Source organism: Phyllostomus hastatus, unplaced genomic scaffold, assembly GCF_019186645.2.
Source record: "Phyllostomus hastatus isolate PE091 unplaced genomic scaffold, TTU_PhHast_1.1 phas_scaffold_46, whole genome shotgun sequence".
NCBI lineage: Eukaryota > Metazoa > Chordata > Mammalia > Chiroptera > Phyllostomidae > Phyllostomus > Phyllostomus hastatus.
This window is the reverse complement of record NW_025334032.1, coordinates 4,632,029-4,647,281: the sequence shown is the minus strand read 5'-3', so window position 1 is coordinate 4,647,281 and position 15,253 is coordinate 4,632,029. Positions and strand designations below refer to the sequence as shown.

The 15,253-nt window shown below is 37.6% G+C and overlaps 1 protein-coding gene across 23 annotated transcripts in view; it reads left to right on the top strand.

Annotated features, from left to right (window-relative positions):
- The window catches only part of DOCK9 (dedicator of cytokinesis 9), a 337,662-nt gene extending 326,486 nt beyond the window's left edge, over nt 1–11,176 (top strand). For 22 of the 23 annotated variants that reach the window (XM_045821862.1, XM_045821859.1, XM_045821855.1 and 19 more), the window contains 4 exons: nt 3,975–4,165; nt 7,558–7,658; nt 7,788–7,926; nt 9,888–11,176. In XM_045821862.1, the coding sequence (XP_045677818.1) occupies nt 3,975–4,165; nt 7,558–7,658; nt 7,788–7,926; nt 9,888–10,007 (551 nt within the window). In that variant the 3' untranslated portion in view covers nt 10,008–11,176. Of the gene's footprint in view, nt 1–3,974; nt 4,166–7,557; nt 7,659–7,787; nt 7,927–8,826; nt 8,835–9,887 lie in introns of all 23 variants that reach the window. The other variant, XM_045821854.1, reaches the window with a different exon arrangement.
- Nucleotides 11,177–15,253: the final 4,077 nt, after the last annotated feature.

Here is a 15,253-nt window from a genome sequence, read left to right as displayed (position 1 = left end):
AAAAGAAACATGAGACACAGAGCCTGACTTTACATTGATAAAATTTTTAGAGACTAAGACAGGCCAGTGAGTGTATGACAAACGACACTGCATCAGGTTGAACATTCCTCCAGCTTTGTCCAGACTTTGGGTGGCCAGTTGGAACTCTGTTCTATGGGTCTGGCCTGTTTTCTCATCTTGTGATAAGTCTTTTCTGAGTAACACCCCACCCCAGCCACTTACTAAGTAGTAACAAATTCAAACTCACACTCTCATCTTATTTTTGCTTGTTAAAGAATAGCTTTTAAGCATATACCTAAAAGTCAATTAGTAAATAGATATTAAATAAAAATAATACAGGTATTTATATACTCTATAAAGCAACAAAGTAGAAATGTGAAACAGACCCAAATTAGAACCAACTGTTTCTCTGTTCATTTTTAAACTTAACTCTTTGGTGTTGATATGTTAAGGTGTCTTATTATGATAAAATAATACTGATTTTGGGGGAGGGGTAAAAAACATATAAGAGACTTGTGGCCAAGATGGCGGCATAGGTAAACATGGCTTGCCTCTTACACAACTACATAAAAATTACAAGTAAATTATAGAACAGTCATCACTCAGAACCATCATAAATCAAGTTGAATGGAAGTCTGACAACTATGGAATTCAAAGAAACCATGTCCATCCAGACTGGTAGGAGGGGCAGAGGTGCAGAATGGGCTGGTCCCACATCTACATGTGTTGGGTCAAATTCAGGAGGAATATCTCAGGAGTGAGATATTCCTACACCAGGTCCCCCAGCCCAGGGTTCCATTGTCAGGAAGATATGTCCCCATAACTCCTAGCTACAAAACCCAGCAGGGTTGAGTCAGTGGAAAAACCTACTGGAGTACAAAGCAGATCCCTTTAAAGGACTCACACATGAACTTCCTCAGATTCACTCCCTCAGAGCTCCAGCACTGGAGTAGCAGCTTGGAAGGCACCAGTGGCATACAGGGAGAAACTGAAATGTCTGACATCAAGGTGCAAACTGGTGGACAACTTTCTCCCAGACAGAAAGGTGGGCAGAGGCCATTGTTTCTTTTCTGAACCCTTCTCTCATAGAGCCAGCAGGTTGGTGCTATATCTGAGACTCCATCAACCTGGCTAACACTATTTGCCCTACCCTGGAGATCCCCTGTGTTTCCATCCCACCCAACTTATGGCTGTTATAACAACAGTGGATTTTCCATATGAATGGCTGGTCTTGGCTCATGCTTCACAACTTCCTAAATCCTTTCAAACAAGCAAGAGCCAGCCTCGGTGAACTCCCAGCCCCTGTACCTCTTGCTAAGTGGCCCCAGGCACAGCACTAGCAGCAGCCAGCCTAGATTCACAGCTTGGCTTTGGGAATCTTCAAGCCCAGCACAAGTAGCAGCTATCTTAGATTGCTTTATAGCTCAGGCAGAATACAAATGGTGGTCAACCTTGGCCTGCACCACCCAGGAAACCCCAGGGCCTGTGCACCCAGTTGACAGCTACAGACCATGTCAGAGCACCACCACCCCGCCCTTGTATAGCTAATCCTCCATGGAGGGCAGAGGTTGGTGATAAGTGGTCACAGACAATCCTTGCAGCTGACTGGCCATGGTAAATCCCTCCCATTGACCTGCCAACAGCAGCCAATGCTCAACTACAAAGTACACTCAGCCAACACAAAGGGCGCACCTTGAGTACCCAGCTTGGGTAATAGTCAAGGCTGTGCCACTGAACCCTACAGGACACCTACTACATTATGCCACACTACCAAGACAGGAAGTCATAGCAGTTCTACCTAATACATAGAAACAAACACAGGGAGGCTGCCAGAACAAGAACACACAGAAACAGGGCCCAAATAAAAGAACAGATTAAAACTCCATAAAAAGAGCTAAACAAAATGGAGATAAGAAATCTCTCAGATGCAGAGTTTAGCACACTGTTTATAAGGACACTGAAGGAACTTATTAGTGAGTACCTTAACACCATTAAAAAGATTCAGTCAGAAACAAAGAATATACTAATTGAAATAAAGGACAATTTATGAGGAAACAACAGTACAGTGATTGAAGCCAAGAATCAAATCAATGATTCAGAACATAAGGAAGCAAAAAACAACCAATCAGAACAACAAGAAGAAAAAGGAATCCAACCCCCACTCCCTCCAAAACATTGATAGTTTAAGGAGATTCTAGGACAACTTCAAGAGGTCCAATATTCACATCATAGCGGTGTCATAAGGAGAAGAGAAAAAGCAAGAAATTGGAACTCTATTTGAAAAAATAATGAAAGAAAACTTTCCTAATTTGGTGAAGGAAATAGACATGCAAGTCCAGGAAGTAGAGAGAGTCCCAAACAAGATGGATGCAAAGAGGCCCACACCGAGATACATCATAATTAAAATGCCAAAGATTAAAGCTAAAGAGAGAATCTGAAAAGCAATGAGAGAAAAGAAGTTAGTTACCTACAGGGGAGTTCCCATAAGACTGTCGGCTGATTTCTCAAAAGAAACTTTGAGGGGTAGAAGGGATTGCCAAGAAATATTCAAAGTGATGAAAAGCAGAGACCTATAGCCAAGATTGCTATACCCAGCAAAGCTACCATTTAGAATTGAAAGGCAGATAAAGAGCTTCAAAGACAAGGAAAAACTAAAGGAATTCATCATCACCAAATCATTATTACATGAAATGTTAAAGGGCCTTATCTAAGAAAAAGAAGAAGATCAAAAGTAGGAACAATAAAATGGCAATAAATACAAATCTATCAACAATTGAATCTTAAAAAGCAAATTAAAGAAACCAGATCAGAGACAGAATCATGAATATGGGAAACGTTTTGATGGTTGCTAGATGGGAGGTGTGCATAGGGACAATGGGTAAAGAGGTGAGGGAATAAGATATACAAATAAGTAGTTACAGAATAGCCATGGGAATGTACAGTATAGGAAGTGGAGTAGCCAAAGAACTTACATGCATGACCCATGGACATAAACAATGGTGTGGGAATTGCCTGAGGTGGTCGGATTACTGGGTGGACAGAGGAACAAAGAGGGAAGAACTGGGACAACTGTAATACCATAATCAATAAAATATAATTAAAAATTTATAAGAAAAAGTGAATATTTTTCATTACATTATTTGTTTCAAAATATCTCTATTGTGATTTCAACAGTGGGGCATTTCTGGTTCACAGAATACTTTGCTTGGAATTATACTCTCACTTCTTTTCATTAATTTTTCTGATTTGTGCAGACATTAGCATGTAATTCAAAGTTATTCTGTGGATAAAATTGATTTTTTCATATTTTTTCTGGGCTTAATATGTACATGATACCTTAAAACTATTTAGACTTGTTTTGCATTTACAAAGCCATCTTGTATCTACTAGCTCATTCAAATCTCAAAGGCTCAAAGGAAGGCAAAGCAGTCATGGATGAGAAAATTTAGGAGGGAACCATAAAGTGATGTCTTCAAAGATACACTTCTCACATTAAATGTTAACAAGGAAACTGTTATTAAACATACACAATGATTAAAAAAGATGATACCATATGATCTCACCTTTAACCGGAACCTAAACAACAAAACAAAGAAACAAGCAAAATATAACCAAAGACACTGAAATAGAGAACAGGCTGACAGTGACCACAGGGGAGAGGGGAGGGAATTTCAGGGGAAAGGTTTGCAGGAACAAGTATAAAGGACACATGGACAAAAAGTAGGGGGGAGTAGAAATGGGAGGGAAGTGGGGAGGGCTGGGGGGTTGGGCTGGGATGGAAGTAAAAGACATAAAACTATTTGAACAACAATTAAAATAAAAATTAAAAAAAAAGACAGTATTATGCATCCATGAAATACTGGCCCATGTCTTTGGTTCCTTATCTGTAAAATGTTAATAATAATTACTTTTACCTCAATAAGAGTAAAGATCATGCAGACTGTGGAATAATTCTGGGACCCATTCCTCCATAGCAATACACTGCTTCCCTTATGTGAAGAAGCGGATCCCTGTCATGTACCAACACCACACAGACCTGAACCCCATTGAAGTGGCCATTGATGAGATGAGTAAGAAGGTGGCTGAGCTTCGGCAGCTGTGCTCCTCAGCTGAAGTGGACATGATCAAACTACAGCTGAAACTCCAGGGCAGCGTGAGTGTTCAGGTAAGCCAAGCACCAATCAAAGCAAACCACAGCACAATGAAGGGAAAGACTCCTGATTTAAGTTGTTGGAAAAATTCAGGCCATTCACACCAGCAAGATCTGGTGTAGATCTCTTGCTTTAACAGTGATCCCCTTACCTACCCCCAGTGTCTATGCAGTTTCTCCTGATACCAGAGTGGCAGTAGCCTTAGGGACTCCTTCTTCCCCACCACCTGCAAAAATGTCATTCTCACTAAACTGTTTGCCAGAGGCAGGAGACAGCTCTCCATGCTAACCTGACTTTTTTTTTGTTGGTAATTTGGGGGATTTGGGGTGCCTAGCTGGGTGCATTAAGACCCTTCTAAATGTAAAGAAGTGTGGTTCTTTTATATAAAAGAATCTTTTATAAAAGGTTCTTTTATAAAACTGTTGTTTTATGGTTTCTCAAAAAATTGTTATCTGAAAAAGAACGTTAAGTTTTACTCTCTTAAGGGTATATTTTGATTAACATAATTCTTTATTTTTAATATAGCTCAATAGATGAATTTTTTTCTTTGCTGGTAACATTTTTCTAGTCCACTTTAAAAAAGTCTGTTCTTAAGAGAATATCTTTGAGACATATGTATGTTTTCCTTCTTTGTTTAACATTCCTATGTAGATTGCAGTCCCATCTAGAATTGATTTTTGCATGTGGTAGTAGATAGCCACATTTTTTTGCATATAGCCATCCAAGTGATGTGTACCATTTATGGAAAGGGTCACCATTGATCTAGGTAATGATTGTATAAATATGTTCTGTTTATGAAAGTTCAGCTATGCATGTACATTATGTGCACTTTTCTGTTTGTACATTACACTTCAAAAATACATTTTTAAAAGGTTTCTTGTGTGGTTTCCTAAGAAATTGGTAAATGTTAAATCACCTCCTTCCAGTGACCAGAATGCCTTACTTTATTTGTATTTTTAAATGTTTATAAGTAATTCTAGCACATGTTTGTGTGTGTTTATATGTATCTCCACTTTTTTTCTCTTTCAAGAAGGATGTTTATGAAAGTTACATGTAGATTGTAATACATAGATTTTAGGGTTTCCTTGGTTCATTTTCTGAAATCAGTTTTTGTCAACTTTTTATCAGATTCATGCTGAGTTGCTGCATAACCTTTTTCTAAATGTTGCTGAGTTGCTGCATAACCTTTTTCTAAATGTCATTCACCAGAAAAAGTATTTATAGATGTTTTCAGCCTCTTTTCTTATGGCCCAGAGACTTAGGTATCTAAATGAGTTATCAAGTGAATGTGATAATTATTTCAGCAAGGTCAGTCCAGGGGCCACAATTTTCTTCAACTAAAAACAAAACCACTCAGTAACATGACCCAGGAACATCCAGCCTCTATCAAAAGGCCTGCAGAAGGGTGTGGGTGGCAGTAAAATGTGGGGCTGGGCAGGTTGAGCTTTCTAAAGGGCAAAATGTGCCCTGCCATTGGACTGTGACCTTAGACTTTTACAAATATGCAGTACCTTAAAAAGCAAAGAATTGCATAATGAAGTTAGATTAATTTTATATGTCTGTACCCACCAAGGTCAACACAAAGTTACAGCCAGAGGAAATTAGCTTTATCACTTTATTTGTGATTTCTGTAGTTCTTTCACCAAGAGCCTCACTGGGGTTGCTATTGTATAGGACAGAACTATCAGGGTGGCTTCATGGGACTGTGCTCCAATATCTTGTTATATTAGAATTTATGAAGTTTCATCAACTTTCCCCTTTGATATTCTTAAAATTGAATATAGTTATCCCTTGGTATCTGTGCAGAATTGGCTCCAGGAACCCCTGGGGATACCAAAATCCATGGACACTCAAGCCCCTTTCATAAAATGACATAGTATTTGCATATAACCTACATACATCCTCCAGCATACTTTAAATCATCTGTAGACTGCTTATAATGCCTAATACTGTATAAGTAGGTGTTATATGTATTATTTAGGATAAAATAGCAAGAAAAAAGTCTGCACATGTTCAGAACAGAAATACCCATCTTAGGTCTAACTACATAGTACATGTCAGCAACAATGTAACTTTTTTAAAAAAATATTTTTGGCCCATGGTTAGTTAAATCTGCAGATGCAGAACTTTCAGATACAGAGCCAACTGCATATGTATCATTTAGGAGAATTGGTCATTTGGCTCATCTTTTAACATAGTTTTTTTTGTTGTTTGTTTGTTTTTTAAACATTGGTATTATTGTTTTTAAAGATTTTATTTATTTATTTAGAGAGAGGGGAAGGAAGGGAGAAAGAGAGGGAGAGAAACATCAATGATGGTTGCCTCTTACACTCACCCAACTCGGGACCTGGCCCGCATGTGCTCTGACTGAGAATCTAACTGGCCACCCTTTGGTTCGCAGCCCGCACTCAATTCACTGAGCTGCACCAGCCAGGGCTTAACATAGTTTTTAACATAGTTTCACACACACACATCCAGTTTGGAAGGTTAGCACATTCAATCATCATAATAAGTTAGCTAGTAGTTCCTGTCTCAAGGGCCCTCCTCCGGTATGAATTCCCATACCTCAGATTTCCTGCCATTGCTGTGTAAGTCGTGCACACCATGGATCAGAAACACAGCCCACAGCAGTAAACAGCAACAAAAAAAGACAGATGGCTCTCCCTACTTACTTACCTTCCAAGCCCACCAGACCTTCCAGGAAAAATATGCAGTGATCATGGGGTAAAGTCCTTTCCCAGGCTGTCTCAGATGTCTGGAATTTTCTCCATCCCATTCAGTGTGTCTAACTTTCTCTTTATCTCTATTCACACATTACCTGACTTACCCAACCAACTTCAGATAACTTTTCTTGGTTAATTGAGACATTCAAGGTTCTGATTCACATACCCTGTGGCTCTTTGGCCTTCCCGCACACCTCAGATGGTTACTTCATCCGAAGATAACAGATCAGTTTGCCATGGCTGTCTACATAATTCAATGAGATGAACAGTTGGTTTTTTAAAAATTGGCATACATACTATATTATTTTCAGTTTTTCCCTGAACTCACCAGGTTGAATATAATGTGGCACAAATATCAATTGGAAGACTTGGGCTTTGATCTAAGGTGTTTCACTTATTGGATGTTTGACTTTGAATAGTCCTTACATTTTCCAAGCTTTGGTTCTTCCTACATAAAATAACCCATCATCAGAAGTGCCCTGAGGATGGCTGAAATAGTAAAATCAAATGACATGTAACAGTAGAAGCTTTCATCATGGTTTCCTCTTTAGGGTTGTAAGTTCCTGGAGGACAGGGTTCGTGACTAACTCAAACATCATTTTTAGCACCTGCCAACTGAAACTAAATCACTGCTAAGATCATTTTCTTAATAACATAATTTTAAATCTTTGTGTTTTTTCTAGGTCAATGCTGGTCCACTAGCATATGCCCGAGCTTTCTTGGATGACACAAACACAAAAAGATATCCTGACAATAAAGTGAAGTTGCTTAAAGAAGTTTTCAGGTAAAGTACATGGGAAGTGTCTTTTTCTCTTCAAGTATTAACAATTTCTGTGCTCACTCAAGGAAGATACACTTGGACTCATTCTTTGTTCTCAACATGCCTTTATTTCCCTCCCCCATACCATTTCAGGCAATTTGTGGAAGCTTGTGGTCAAGCCTTAGCAGTAAATGAACGTCTCATTAAAGAAGACCAGTTAGAGTACCAGGAAGAAATGAAGGCCAACTACAGGGAAATGGCAAAAGAGCTTTCTGAAATCATGCATGAGCAGGTAAGTGCCACAGTGGAGTTCTACCCATTTTTAGGGAGCATGTTGGGGTCTTAGGTATACTCTATAATAGCCTATACCTTCTGACATCCTTCCAGAATTTTGAGAATAATATAGCCCACTATACTGCTGCTACCATCTAACCACAGGTTACCTGGAAAACAACTAACAAATGCCTGGCTATGTTTATCCAATCTGATCAGAGGAGAGCAGCTTCCACCTCCTCTTCAACACTCTTAGAAGTGGCCCCTTCCCACTCCAATCTAGTTTAAAAAGAAAACATAAAAAAGAAATACCCATACTGTTCCCAGAATTTTCTTTATTCACCCACTCCTTTGAAAGAACAGGTTTAGCAGCCTGTTTAAGGAGTTATCTGTTTTATTAAATTTCTTTTGCTATTTACAAAAATAGGGTTATTCAATTTTTTATTATTTACAGCTGACCTGAGTACCCCAGTGTATTCTTCTTGGCTACTTCTGTATTCCTTGTCATTATGGGATGTTGTCTGATTATACTGCTGCTATCACCTGTAAGAATTCCTTTCAGTGGAATCACGTATGTGAGCTCAGTAGTTATCAGAGGGGACAGATACCCAAGGAACCCAATAAATGTCAGATAGCAGCTTCCACATAATTTCAGAGAGGTCTGTTCTCCATCAACCATAGTCACTCCTTCCAAGTCATAGTGCCAGTCTTAATAATTAGTGTTAGTACCTTGATAACACAGAACTAGTTTTTCTGTTCCCTACAATATTGCCTTTCAGTCTTGCAAAATGGAAGCCAGGACCATTTGTGTCAATTAACTATCATGTGATGATTTAGTTAGGAAATTTCTGTTGTAGGAAAGTAAATGCCTAAGCTTTAATTTGCGTACTTTTTTTCTTTTTCATGCTGACACATTCAGATGGGATGGTAATGTCATTTTTTAATTTTATTTTTTCTGAAATTTGATAATCTGACTCATAAAGTTATTCCTGAGTTTGGGCAACTTCAGACATTGGCATAATGACAAATGCATGTCCAAAAGAATGCATCCCTCTTCTGGGCACTTAGAGAAGTAGAAAAAAAATGAAATAACTAAAGATACTAATGTGTGAATACTTAACCAGAACATGAGAGTCTCATGGAGGGCAAGTGTTTGGAGAACACTAAAGGTCTTTTCCATAGGACCTTCAGATTCCTGTAGAATGGAGAGTGTGTGTGATCAGTGGGTGCCAGCATTTGGCACTAGAAAAGGTGAAAGAAAAAGAATTATGGACTGAAAATATTAAAATAAACTCCCAGATTATATGGACATTTGGTACAGTGCTGTGCTCTAAACTTGAACTTTCTGTTATCTCAGCAACTATGAAGATTAAATTCCTTTGCACCCTTAAGGAAAAAGAGTCATAACCTGGAGTAGACTTGCTTTTGGCTTTTCCAGGGGAGCCTCTGAGTGTGTATGTTCTCCATTTCTACCTTAGAATACTTTCTGGCATTACTGAATGCAAAAAGAGACTTGTTCAGGGTCAAAGGGGCAGCCACTGTCTCTGTCCCAGGATGGAAATCTGTAAGACCCTGAGAAAGGAGCCAGTAGAGAAACATAGATGCTCCAGGTTCATTTTAAGAGTTTTCTAAGGGACAAAGCTAGGTCATGTCCCCATAAAGTATGTGTAGCATAGACTTGAAGACAACTTATAATCTGGTAAGTCTAGAAGGCTAGTCTACTCACTGGTTTGTAAAGGAAACAAAACATGTTCTGGACTTTCTCCTTATAATCCTGATCTGAAAAATGGCACTTACTAGATAAGCCAACACAATCCTTCTGCAAGTCCCCAAAGCCAAACTATCTATCTGAGCAGACCATCATTTGCAGTAACAATTACCATTGGATGGTAAATCGTGTGTGTTTAATGAAACATATCATTTTGAGAAATGTTACTCAGGGCATTACACTTGGGTAATGTTGTGTTTCTGTGCCTCAAGATTTGCCCTCTGGAGAAGACAAGCGTTTTACCGAATTCCCTTCATATCTTCAATGCCATCAGTGGGACTCCAACAGGCACAATGGTTCACGGAATGACCAGCTCGTCCTCAGTTCTGTGATTCGTCTCATGAACCGCGTGTGGGGATTTGCTTTGTCATTTGCAAACTCAGGATGATTTTCAGAGCTAATCACAGGGCTCGTGCAAGACACTGGGAAACCAAGCACAAGGAGAAATCAGGGGAATAGGAGAGAAAAGTAATGTAGAACTGTGTTATGTCATAGCAGATTTTTTTAGAGGAGTCATAAGAGGACACATTTTTTTTTTTAAATCTCACTGTCAATATTCAAAGTTTTCATTCTGTCTTAACAGAAGTGTGTGTGGTGGATACTAATAAACTGAAGTTAGATTTTATTTTCCATACAGAGTAGTATTAAAATAAATGGCCTAGAGAAAACAAGTGTTCTGAAATAAACATAGCAGGGACAGTAGCACTGAAACTGAGGCTGGGGTAACCCTTTGCCTCTGGGCTAAGCTGGAAAATCTTGAAAATATTTTTTTTCCTGTGGCACATTCAGGTTGAATACAAGAACTATTTTTGTGACTAGTTTTTGATGACCTAAGGGAACTGACCATCATAATTTTTGTACTAGTGATCAAGGAGGTTTAGTGCTTTTATACATATTTACTTTATCTAAAAAACAGGAAGGCTTAAGAAACTATGTGAGCTTAAAACTAGTCAAGCAGTTTAGAACCAAAGGCCTATGTTAATAGGCCTTTATAACATAACTGTTAGAAAGTTTAAAGTAATACAGTATATTGTTGTGTACATAAAGTTTGTTAATACAGTCTCAGCATTCTGTACATATATGTGTTACATTTTTACATTTTTAATACTCCTCACATCAGCTTCTGCATTAAGTTTTATTGTGACAAATTTGTGCTGTTCCTAGCATATGCAAGACATTTGACTTTACTGTTTTATTCTTGTAAATGAAAAGTGCAATATGGAGATGTACACAATCTTTGCTATGTTAGGTTTATAAACTTCTAAAAAGTTCATCCTTTTGCCAAAGTGGTAGAGTATGTAACTGGTAAAACATAAATCCTGTGGTGAAAATGGTGTGATTTAAAGCTTTCATCATGTTATATTCTTTGGAGACATTAATTTAGCAATTTTATATTGGGGAAAATAAAGGTTTTTAATTTTATTTAACTAGATCCTCTGCCCTGCTGTAATTAAATATTCTGTACCACATCCGTATTAAAAATATGCTGATTTTCTGGTGATGAATATTGAGTATTTATTGTTTAATTGTCCTGAGAGGGACAGGATATTGAAATACTTAAGAATGAAAAAACATGATATATGAAATTTAATATAAAATACTTGAAAAAAAAGAGGTAGGTAGATGAAACAAGATTGACAAATGTTGGTAATTCTTAAAGCTAAAGCAGGGTACAAGGGAAGCGTTATATCAGTTTTTCTGTCTTTTGTAAGTTTCCATGATACAAATGTCAACAGGCAGGTGTAGGGATCAGATCTTCCAGAGAAATTGGATAAACGCTTTGCTGCACCATGGTCTGGCTCTGAATTCTACTATTGTTCCCCAAGTATATGCAGACACTGTATTACCTCCCACTTTTGCTTTTCAACTGTATCAAGGCTTCCACTTTTTCATCACTCTTACTTGCTTTGAGATGAATACTCTGGGACAAAGTCATTATTTATTCCAGCAATGCATTGGTAGCCATGTGTGTACACACTCCCTGTGCTCTATGGTATCACAAACACTGAACCCAAGTCAAGTGATGGTTCAAACTGTAGGTGCCAGTCCTGCCTTTAGTGTGCCCAGTGACCCAGAAGGTGTGTCCGTTCATTGTCACTCAGCCCCATATAGTTCCAGTGGTGGAAGAACTTTTCCCACAAGAAATAAAATGGCTGGTTTTCTACCTGAAGGGTTTTAAAGGTTGTCCTTTTACATAACCAGTTGAGGAAAGAAAATGTGATAGTGTGTACATCTTGAGCACCCAGATGCCAAGGATCTTTTGATGTCTTTGAAATGTTCCATATCAGTGGTAAGGCTATCTTTTTACAGAGGGAGACAAGGTCATGAAGAGATGGTGAAGTGTTATGGAAACTTACCAGAGTCCACAGCCCATTCATTAGTGGATCCAGATTTAAGGCTTGAGAAATTTTCCTATGTAAGTTTGGTGAGGGTCTGATATCCCCAGCCCTTCACTCTCATCAGCAGGAATGGGCATTGTCTCTTTTGCTACTGAGCTGGATTTCTTACTTATAAATGTCTCATTTACAAGCCATAAAATTCAAGTCACCATGTAGAAATATAAATACAAGTCTAGAAAGAGCTAACCTGCTATCTTGTCTTTAAACTTGGAGAGTAACCTGTACCAATGCCAATGTCAGATAAGATTCAGCTTGGAAGGTGACCACCTTCATTTATTACAACAGTGGAGAAAGGAGCCATCTCTAAGTTGAGGACAGCTGCTATTGACCCTGCAATGACACAATGCATATCAATTAAAAACCTCATTTAGTTTTTTGTATCTAAATGTAATTTCAATATGAAGTTATATATTAAAGTAGCAATTTATTGGATAAATTTTTAACATTAAAGAATCTTTATTATAGTTTTTCAGTAAATTTTTTTAGTGTTTCCCATAAATCTTATTTTTTGAAATAAGTATATAACAAACTTTACCATTTTAACTATTTTTGATTATACAATTTGGTGGCATTAAGTATATTTTCATTGTTGTGCACCCATCATCATCCATACACAAAACTTTTTCATATTCCAAACAGAAACTCTGTACTTATTAACCAATTAATTGCATATTCCCCCTTTGGGAAAATTGTTTTTGAAGTAACCTAGAAATTAAAACTCCAGTTAATACTTTCTCAGGCATATTTGCTACCTGGGACCTAACTAACTCTAGGTAGTATACATAAACAGGGCCAGTCCCTTGCATGGAAAAAGCTACTGAGACTAAGGATGGAAAATTGAAAGGTAACTTAGAAATAACCATGAGTACTTGTTTAACCATGTTACAGAGTTACTCTATATAGAAATTCCATTCAAAAAATACTTGTTTCCCATCAACAGGGGATGTGTTACATAAACTATCATGCATATAGCATGATCTTCAGGATACTGTAAGTGAAAAACCTAAGATAGAGAAAAGTGTGAATAGTATAGTACCAATTATTTAAGAAAAGAGGAATATATAAACACATATTTGTTTTTTTATATGGAAACCAAAAACAATGTTTTAAGTTACTACCTATAGGGGGAGAGAGAATAATATATAGGGAATGGGATTAGAAAATAAACCTATGCAAATATAAATTGCTTTATATATTTGGCTTTAGAATCATGTGAGTATTTATATAATTATTTAAATGATTTTTTTAATTTCTAAAAGTTGAAGGCAAATGAAATAAACAAAGAAATAGCAGGTTGGTGATAAATACACAGGAATTATTTTAAATGACTATAGAAATTTCACTGGGATATACTTAACAAAACTAGTGGCAATAAATAAATGATTAGTAATAAAAACCATTTTTAGTAATTGTTTTACTTGTGGAAGCAGTGTATTATTTTTTATGAGATTGTATTGCTTTTCTGAGACTTTATTGCTAGAGAAAGTGAATAAATGTTGAAATCATTGGGAATAAAGCTTTTGTCATGGAAGAAAAAAGGTGCATCTATAAGACCAAAGAAGTTAAATGAAAACTTGTTAGTTCTGAATTTGATATGGAAATACCAATTTGAACTTATGATAGATTTTTCTTAAGCACATACATGCTTATTTCTTAAGTTGGTTCACTAACAAGGCCTAAAAACAATGACCAAGCCAGTAGCTAGTAATCAGCCCTAAATGCCAAAAGCCTGTTGTCTAAATGCCTTTTCTACCGAAAGGATCCAGGGCTCCCTGGGGAAAGGCTGATTCTAAATTCAGGGCAAAACATGTCCAAAATTAGCCTGGAGCGTCTTTTTTTTACCAGGTATCCAGGGGACTGGCAAACACACCTGGGACCCTGTCAAAAGAATTTAAAGAAGTTCCTTTTAGATAGACATAGGATGCAGATCAACAAGAATAATAATAGCAATAGATAGAAATTATATTAAATTCTCGAGTTCATGATATTACCAGAAAAAGAAAACTGGTAACTATGAAGGAGTTAGTATTACCAAGAAAGACTAAGACATCATGTGCCTCATTATAAAAGATTAAAGATTCTCTTGATATGGCTTATCTATATACTACATAAAGCAGATATACTTTTCCCTATCCCTTTTACTAAATACAATTTAAACCCTGGCCATTATACATTTAAAAAGAAGATTCTGACAGAGTGAAGAAAGTAGACCAAATAGGGACCTTGGGATCCAAAGAATGATACAGGGGGAAGTTCCTGTTTTTCTTATTGCCTCATATATCCCATACTTGGAGCTGAAGAAGCCAGCAACAAGAAAATGCCTACAGGCACAGACCCAAAAGATCAATACTACTTCACACCCAGTATGATGGCTATTCTTAAAAGGAAAGCAGAGGGAAGGGAGAGGGGAGGAAAGGGAAAGGAAACATGCCCTGGCTGGTGTGGCTCAGTGGACTAAGTGCCAGCCTGAGAACGAACCAAAGGGTTGCTGATTTGATTCCCCGTCAGGGCACATGCCTTGGTTGCCCACCAGGTCCCCAGTTGGGGGCATGTGAGAGGCAACCACACATTGATGTTTCTCTCCTTCTCTTTCCCCCTCCCTTCCCCTCTAAAAATAAATTTTAAGAATCTAAAAAAAACAAAGTAGCGAGGAAATTAGAACCCCTGTGCATTGCTGTGGGAATGAGATTGTGTAGCTCCTGTGGAAAATGGTATGATTTTTAAAAAATTACCCATAGAATTACCATATGATCTAGCAATTCCACTTTTGGTGCTATGCCCAAAAGCAATGAAAGTGAGAAGTGAATCATATTGTACACCCATATTCATAGAAGCATTATTCACAGCAGCCAAAAGATGAAAACAACCTAATGTTCATTGATGGATGAAAAGATAAGAAAAATGTGGCATATAATAAATACAACAATATTATTCTGCCTTAAAAGAAGGAAATTCTAGCACACTACAATACTAATGAACCTTGAGGACATTATGCTTAGTGAAATAAGCCAGACACAAAAGGATGATCCTACTCATATGAGGTACCTAAAGCAGTCAAATTCATAGACAGTAGCAAGGTGGTTGCCAGGATCTTCAAAGAGGAAAACTGGGGAGTTAGTGTTTAACTGGTACACAGTTTCAGTTGGGTAAGTTAAAAATTTAGGGATGGGTGGTGGTGA